Source organism: Physella acuta, unplaced genomic scaffold, assembly GCF_028476545.2.
Source record: "Physella acuta isolate Inbredline_101_S28 unplaced genomic scaffold, ASM2847654v3 ptg001130l, whole genome shotgun sequence".
NCBI classification, from domain to species: domain Eukaryota; kingdom Metazoa; phylum Mollusca; class Gastropoda; family Physidae; genus Physella; species Physella acuta.
The window spans coordinates 57,646-67,355 of NW_026732647.1; the positions used below are offsets into that span (position 1 = coordinate 57,646).

General features: G+C 30.4%; 1 protein-coding gene across 1 annotated transcript in view; it reads right to left on the reverse strand.

Annotated features, from left to right (window-relative positions):
* LOC131956138 (nucleomorphin-like) overlaps positions 1 to 9,131 on the reverse strand; it is a 38,629-nt gene extending 29,498 nt beyond the window's left edge. Inside the window, exon 1 of the mRNA XM_059320561.1 lies at positions 8,322 to 9,131. Within this exon, the coding sequence (XP_059176544.1) occupies positions 8,322 to 9,131 (810 nt within the window). The remainder of the gene's footprint in view (positions 1 to 8,321) is intronic.
* Between the last annotated feature and the right edge of the window lie 579 nt (positions 9,132 to 9,710).

A 9,710-nucleotide genomic window follows, 5' to 3' on the forward strand; every position in this document is an offset into this window, starting at 1 on the left:
ACTGCTGCCGTGTAGTTTGTCATTCAATGGTTATACGCAAATCCAAAAAGAAAAGCAGGCTGAAATCGGAGTCACCGGCCAATGTGGCGCTTAACAAGTTTGCAAGTATCACTTATTTGTGTTAAAAAAATCATTACAACACTACAAAATAATTATGAAAGAATAAGAAGAGACATACTAGTAAAGTTAGTATCTGGTTTTCGAGAAATTAAGTCAATTTATAACATAAGAAAGTAGCTTAAATGGAGATATATAAGTGAGATTCAACAAAACATTTACGTGACTGCTAGTAACGAATCGTTTTAAAAATATATTATATTTCAAACATACGAGAAATATAACTTTTTTTTACACTAGAAACAATTGTTTTAGACTTTCTTACAAGATAAATTGTGAAACAAGTTCTCTATAACGCAGGAGTATTTAGCCTATGTTCTGGTTATATTCCTCTCGTCTTCTTAAACAATTTTTTCTATCTGTATATAATGAAGGTAATCATTCAGGTCAACATGATGGATAGAAACGGATATCAAAATATTCGGAATGTTTTGATATGCTTTTTGTAAGTAATTTTTTTGATATAGGCCTAGTTTAGTTTGTAACACATTGAAGAATAGTACTGTCTTATTATTGAAGACTATTTAATATAAAATTAAGTGTGAAATAGTTAAACAAAAAATAACTAGTAATTTACAGGCTATTGAAAATTATCTTAAAATCAAAGCGCTAAATAACTTTAAAGTAAAGCATTAACTCAATTAATATTTACCAATAAAGGTGAAACCGAAAATCATTAACTTATGTAGTTTTAAAACCTCAATATCTTGTTGCTTGACTAAGTGTAGGTTATTTATAAATGAAAAACTACGTTCTTTTTTATCGATCGTTGATTATGGTTTATTAATGTACAAGTTTATGTGACCAGTCTCTTTATAAAAATGGCTAAGATGGCGCTAATTCTCTATTTCATGACAACCAGAAAGAGACTTGAACAGCGTAACGACATAATAACACAGTTGCTATCGTGGCTTTACTTTCTAAAATATATTTGTTTTATTATTACATTTTCCAATAAGATAAGCTGTAAATTAAAATGTATATTATATATTACTAAAATATATAAATCTATTGAAAGTAAGCTAATACTGTTTGAAGGTATTTAGAATGAATCGAATTAAAACACCATACTTTGAATGAACCTGCTTTTTTTAAATTTTATTTCAGGCAGACAGGACAATGTAGTATGTATTACATTAAGATTAAAATAAAAGTTACTATAACATTTTTAAATACATGTATGGAATAAATATTACATGTTAACATTAAACAGTTTAACTAAAGCGTTTAATACAAGACTTGGATGCAGGGCGGAAATTTGTTGCTGACTTTAGGATAACGCTAACGAGGAGGATTAAATGAGGAAAATGAATTATTTTAAAGTGAGAACATAAACAGTATTTTAACTGCTATTGATGTGGCTTTTATTATAAATTATTGACATTCAGTTTTATAAATAAAATAAAGTTACACGATAATGAACTGAGACTTTTTTTCTACAGATATGCTGAACAAAAACCTGGAATCTTAAAAGTTCAAGAAAAAAATAATATTAAAAAATCACATTGTTTTAAATTATTGATTAGAATAACCACAAAAAAACTAGTTTCATAGTAATATTTCATTATTGTAATAAATACAAATAACACATACTATTGTTAATTTATAAGCTTAAGTTTTTAAATATCATATTAAAGAGTTGCAATACATTCATGTAATTGATTTTATTTTATTATAAATATTATGGGAGTATGACTTGAAGATGTCTGGTTGAACATTTTATCATAGAATAAATAATATTTTGTTGTAAAATATAAAAAAATTGAATCATAAATATGTCAATTCACATGTTGTAACCAGCGCTTATACGTCGAAATGATACTATACATTGCTATTGAGACAGATGGAAAGAAAGAACAGCAATTGACAAAATCAAGAAAAGCACATAATTATGACTAAAATTACTAGTTAAGTTCCCTTTTCAAACTTCATAGTACCTGGACATGTGACGTAGAATTCACATTTTTCTGTAACCTCTGAACTTGAGATTTTCGGGTTAGCCACAAGGTGAAGGTCATTAATGCATACATGCAAACATTAATAGTGCTACTTTGAAATATGCGAATTTATATTTCTGAAAATACATCAGTCTTTGAGAAACATTTCGCAAAATATTTGAAGAGTCGTACACAAACTTTACTGCAAAAAAAGTATTAAATGTATTAACAACAGATGTAATTCAGAAAATTTACAGTTCAATTTTAGCTAAAACCCACCTCACTAAAGTTGATGTAATCAACGGAGAAGCAAAGTACATTAACACATATCTAATTTCAAGGTTATCTTTATTGTTCTAATAAAGCACCATTTTGCAAAAACTAACAGAAACTTAATTGAAGATAACTCAATAAATTATGACACAATTACATGCTTTTTAAAACAATTTATTTTGAGAAGAAAGAACCGGTAGTTGACATTTAAACACGATTGCAGATAAACGTTTAATTTAATTAAACCACATTTCAATCCATGTAAATTTTTCAACATGATTTTTCAAGTGTGGAGATAATATTTTCATATATAAGTTGACCTTTATCATCATGGTGTACAGCGTACTCAGAATGTGATGACGTCATTAAACTCCTCGGATGTTTTCTGCCAAGTAATGTGGACCTCAACACTGGGGAGAGTAACTCTAATGTTATATGTAAAACAAGCTAGAAAAAAATACTCTGAAAGTTACGCAAAGGCGAAACGTATAACAGCGCGTATGTGCCGCTTATATCAATTCTAGATAACACAAATCATAGAAGTTTGTGTACGCAACACACAACTTCAGGGTTAAAACAACGTACTTCACTAAACCATATAAAAATATTTAAAATAGTACTGGCAGTTAAAGGCTTTTGAATTTTATTCTAACAACATATATTAAACATTAAAATTTGTTTTATACAGTTAGTATGTTTAGTTAGAGGGAAGATAATATGTGTGGAAAAGGAATTTATTGATGAACGCTTAAAGTCCCTACTACCCGACAAGAAGGTGCATGGTGCTGGGGAGGGTTTACCAGAAAATGGCAAGCAACACTTCACGGACCTACTTCAGTAAGACAGTATATAATCTAATTAGTATCCATTAGTTAAAGGCGTATGGAGATAATAGATGTCTAAAACATGAAGTTGTCAAAATTTAGAAGCTGAGTTGCAAACACCGGATGATATTTTAAAAATTATTTAAAATTCCCTTGTTATGGCATGTTTTTCTAAATTGTGTTTTGAAAAAGAAAAAAAGTAAATTCGTAGGTGCATCTCTAAATACAAATAGGCATACAGCAAATACAAAAGTATAATCACATATTAAGGTAACATAATATAAATATGCATTTTTAATAAATACAACGGCCCTCGCACATTGCAAAGAGCGGATTAAATTATCATTTACACTTAAAACAGAAAACTCCAACCATGTCTTAATCAACCTATGCTTTTGTTTCTTTTTGCTTTCAATAAAGTGGTTTGTATGTATACGCTAAATTAAATTTTAAGCTATACATTATTAAACATGTGATAACTAGATCATATTATATAGCATTGGAATTGATTGGTTCTACATTTTATGCGAAAGTTTCCTGTAGTGACTGAGGAAAGACCAAATGCGACAGACAACTTAATTTACTTTACATTATTATCATTTTTAAAAAGATTATTTGTATAAATCTCCCAATTTCAATCTTAATACATTTCTTGATTAATATTTTTTTATGTCAGAACATTTGATTATCGGCCCTTTATAGTCATCTGTTTGATTTGAAAGATTTAGCTGTGTTAGGGTATAGCAGCAATACATTTTAAAATTTGCTAATGAATTGTTAAAAATATATTCTTTTAGAATCTTAAGAACTAAAATAAAATGAAGCAAGTTAATAAACTTTTTAACATTCTGTACTTTGCGTGTACTATATACAGTGTTTATTCCAGACTTTTTTCTCCAGGGGAGGGTGCATTTATTTTTTTTTGGGGGGGGGGGCTACTTTTTCAGGGAGGGGGCTAGACAGTAGTAAAATTATGTTTACTATATAAATTCCATCTCGTTCGATGGGGGAGACGGGGGGGGGGGGGGAGAGATTCCTGGAAGAATATCTGACTATAGAGGTATTGCATTTGGAGTGAACTATATGTGAAAGGAGAAAACTTGGCGAACGGATACATTGTGAGCGATCAATGTTTTGTTTTTACATTCTTTTTGTTAGTACCATTTATTGGGAGAGAATGGAAATCTTAAACGGTTTGTGATGGGCGTATGATAGTATAAGGACCACTATAGAATAAAGTGAGATGTAACTACGTCAGTTAATGGATTGTTCTTATACTATTTATAGTATTTTGGCATTTTATTACTCAAGCAATTCTATATACTGTACTATTCTAACTGTAGACAGTTCATTCATTTTTTTTTCACCTTCAGCTGTACTTAGTGTGTAGAATAATAAAATTATGCGTTCAAAAAATAAGTTTGCTGTCCGGTTTCTAAAAATACCACACAAACACAATGCATACTAATTATAAGCGTTGTGACAAACTTGAATATATTCAACAGAAATAATGCATAAGGAAAACAATACCCCGTAAAAACTTGATAAATCATAAACATGCATTTTGTATTGCGAGTTTGGAACAGTTTATATGTTTTCTCTATTAGTAGCCAAAAAATGTATAACTAAATGTAAAAAAAATGTTCTTTTTAAATGAGTTTTAAAGGCACTAAATACGTTTTGGGGGTTTCTACGTCGTATAATGTACATATATTTTTTATAGAGTATGGTTAATAAGTATCTTATATATTTAGAAAAAAAATGTCTATGTTAGAGTGCTGCTAGAGGTATTAACTGAAAGTTAAAAATTAAAGTCGACTTTTCTTGAACTCCCCCGTCCCTCACGCATAGAGTTGGCACATGAGTGCAAGGTGAGTGAGGGTGTAAGTGCGCGGCATATGGTTGGTGTGTTGGGGTGTTGTTTGGTTGTTTGGCCTAATATAATAATTTGTCAATCAATGCATACCTAGCATGTTTAATTAATATTACGTTTACATTCTTTTTGTTAAAAATGTAGTAAAATAGCGTCAAAATTTCGTGTACGTGTTTTGATACAATGTGTAAGTGGCAGGGGAAGAAAGGGAGATCGTTAGCAGGTGATAGGGTAGTGAGGGACTAAGTGTTTTGTTTAAAGTAGTACAGCCGACAAACGATTTTTAAACGTGGGATTGCAGTCTATTGATCGAAAAAAATGACTATCAAAGATGAATATTTTTGACAATATACAACATTCATTAGGAGTTAATCATTTAGGATGTTCACGAGCAGGCAATAATAATTCTTTACAAATCGGGACAGATTAGGGGCTGGGGGAGGGGTCAAAATACCAATTATTATTATTAAGAAAGTCATAAACAAATTAACTTTATTACAAATGTCGGCGATTCGTGTGTGTTAAGACTGGGTGTAATAATGTTGGGATAGGCTCTATAAGAGATTAGTTTGTGCTCTAAGTGCGAATAAGAGACCGCTTTTTGATAGGAATCTGTGTCATCTGGTATTTAATTTACATATATATATATATATATATATATATATATATATATATATATATATATATATATATATATGTATATATATATATATATATATATATATATATATATATGTATATATATATATATATATATGTATATATATATATATATATATATATATATATATATATATATATATATATATATATATATATATTCATATAAACATATATTTTCCCCCTCACTTTCTCTCTCTCTCTCTATTTCTCTCTTTGTGTCTTTACCGTTTATACGCTGTTAATGTTTTAACCCTTTATCTACTGACGGTACTTATAATTACCACTTTAATTAAGTGCCTGTATTATTTTTAATTTAATACGAATTTTAAAAATTATTGATGTAATTAATAGTATTATCTCCCATTAGTCACCGGTAGTTGGAGGGATCGATGTATTTTGAAAAATTTTTGTGTGGCGCCAATTTCAGTGCCTTGATGTATCGGTAGTTTACATTTGTTCTGTAAAGTTCTCACACACTTTCCTGATTTCCCTTTGTTCTACCTTATTCTTGAAGATTCCATCCCCAAATATTTTTTATTGACATCTCCAATAGTCAGGCAAACGCGTTTAACTTCTGGTTATACAATTTTAATCAAATTGTCTTTAAATTAGATCGATGTTTACCGGTGGACTTATAAGTACCGTCAGGGCATACGGTCATTTTTTTTAGTGTGGAGTGACATAAATATTATTTTGATAATTAATTATCGAAATGTACTCAAAAAATGATATTTACACATTTATAAGAAGGTTAGCATATGGTTTACCTAAGAAATATTGTAATTACATGTTGATTTCTAGTAGTAAAAGAATAATAAGAATAAAGGTAGCAGTTGCAGGCTCGTTTACTAGGTTTAGTACACTTCATTTGTATACCAAAGCCAAGTTCTAGTAGTAAGATTAATTTGTTAGTTATATTTACTGCAATAAACTGTCTTGCATACAACAACTAGCATTTACGTAATGTATCTGTAGACTAGTAATAGTCGATACTTCTGCATATAGTATAGATCTATATTGTAAATTTTAATCCGTAAACAGGAAACAGTTGGCCACTTCGGCTATCCTAAACACATTGAGCTCACTTCTATTTATGAACTTTACACTGTAGTGTAGACTTGTCATAACATTCTAGTAGGCTACAATTATACTAGTATTACTAGTAGCTGTATACTGAATGACTAGACTTTTGTTTGTTTATGCGGCTCATTGTAAATAATAGCTATTGGATTGGAAGCTTCCGGCAAACGATGTTCAGTCCGGCAACCGTTGCTACACCAAAATGACCACAGACAAGAATGAGGGAGCATGGCATGTAGACAACTTTTGCTGTGTTTGAGGTCTAAGATGTGTTCCGATTGAAAATCCAATAAAAATCGTACTCAAAATATACTTTTGTGCTGTATTTATGTGTGAAATTACAAAAAATGACAGTTATAATGATTGCCATGTTATTAGTTAATCAATTGTATCGTTTATTCCTGTTTTGTAAAAAAAAAATTCGGAAAAAATGTCCTACATTCCTGACGGTACTTATAAGTACCAATATCTGTTTGTGCGAAAAAAAATTTATGGAACGAAATTTCCTTCGACATATGCTTTAAATGTGCCAAAAGCAATATGATATAACATTGTTTATTTGCATATTGTGTATGATATGCTGATCTATAATATTGGCAGACAGACAATAGAATGAAATAAAACAAAAAACGAAGGCCAAAGTTAAATCAAATAATTAAAAAGATTTAATAATTGTTTTTTTTTTTAAATATTGACATTTAAATCACAAGGCAAATGATTTCTCGATATTATTTTAGCGGTTAAATTAATTTTAAAAATGGCAAAAATGTAAAGATATAAAATGAATAATGTATTTGATTTTTGCAGAAAATTGTTTACGTGCTAACAAAGCCATTTGAAATTAAATGTATAAAAATAATTCGTGTGTGCACTAATTCGGCCCATCACGGGATAAAAACATATATTTGGTTCATAATAATATAAACATGTTTTTGAAAAAGCATCACAAATACAGGTAACAGAATGATTGCTTAGGGGAAGTAATCAATCACACGTTTAGTAGAGACATGTCGAAACTAGTTCCCTTTTTAAAAAATATGACATTTCTGCGATTAATTAATTTTAGATTATGTTTTATTATTAAAATGAAAATTAATTATTTAAAATTATAAAATGTTTACTCCCAAATAAACTAATTATAATTACATAAAATGCCATGGGTCAAAACTGTTTTTCAGCATTTATAGCTTTTAAGGCGAAAAAAAACAACTCAGGTTAAATAAGCATTGCCAAAGAATTTATAGGCAACTTAAAAAATAGTGTGTAAAGAATAATGTTTATTATAACCGTGTTTATTAATTTAATTTAAAAAAAAATGGTGTTTAAAGAATAGTTGTTACAATAAACTTGGCTTATAAATTTAAAACAAAAAAATAAGGATTTATCAAAACTAAATATTTAAATTCAAACAAAAGCATTGTGGAACAAATATAACGCTGAACACACGACGGGTTACTGCGCAGCGCCATCATTTACAACAAAACTACTTTCCTCTACTTGACCTTTCTGAACTTCTTCTGATTCTATTTTTAATCCGTCCCACTAATCGCATACCTGCGTCAAGGGCAGACAATCCATATCGATGTCTATAGGAGTTATGTACTCATTGTCATTGTCTATAGGAGTTATGTACTCATCGTCCTGTTCTGTGTGTTGAAGTTTTTCGCTATTGCTGTAACGTCGAAGATCATTAAAGTCGTCAATGTGAACCTGGAACCCGTCAAAATCAATGTAAGCACACCTTAATGAAAGATTACATAAGACGGGGATTGGTGAACGGATAGCGATGTTTTCAACATTGCCGTTGCCATCATCATATCTATTGTTTGTAGACAGCGGTATGCTAGGAAGATTTTCATCGCTATCACTTGTGCTTGCTGGGTAAGAAACATCCACATATTCTGGTTGTATCGAAGTTATGTAGTCATTGTCTTCTGTCCTCACCACTTGTCCAGTGTCACGTTGTTGTGGTGATGCACTCGAAAAATAAGTATTCGTTTCTGCTAATAGAAATGATTTCTCATTTTTTTGACCATCCAAAGTGAGTGTAGTATCACAGGTCTCTGAATCAGTCCAAGTTATTTTTTCCATTAAATTCTTCAATTGTGCCATATTATTTACATGATTGAGCTCACCCGAGTCAATTTTCGCAGCGTCTGATTCCGATTGTTGACCTTGTACAAAAGGTAAATACATGTGCTCATCGTTAGCTCCTACGTTCTCCTCGGGCACGGAGTATGTGTTGGCAATTTCTATTGTTGTTTTCCATTCTAGTTGCATTGCTTGATTTTTTTGTTCCAACTGCTGGTTTTCTTTCAATGAAAACTGAAAATCTGTCTGCACTTCTGCAAATTTCAGTAACATCAGAAATATGAGGATTCGTTAGTACAGGTCTGTCTCGATGTAGACACGATGTTTGTATCGAAGCTGATGTAATGACTATCGCGGTTATAGTGTCTAAACTATTTTCATTTGTTTTGTAAGCAATTGATGTAACGTCTCCATGTTGAATTTTCTTATTGTTTCTGATCGGTACAAGAGCTAGTTCAATGTTTTGTTTTTCCGTTGGTCGCGGTGGTAGACATGGGGCGTTTACATCACCATCTATAGCCTCCTTGTTTTGATCGAACCAACTTACATCGTCAAAACTACACCACGTTCTTCCGTCTGGATCATTATTCGTCTTGTTCTTCTTGTCGTCGATAGTGTTGTAAACTTCTTCATCATTTTTGCCTAAATTATTGTTAAAGGATACACAATGTATTTTACTAATGCATCCTGATCAGCTAACATCTCATTACATAATCTGCATTTTAAATATTTAATTGAATCATAAACAAATTCGTTCTATAATATATTTTAGCCCGAACCTCATATGAAGAATAAATAAATAAATTATTAAAGTTAACGTCACACTAATAATAATGTGATTTCCCACTGTAC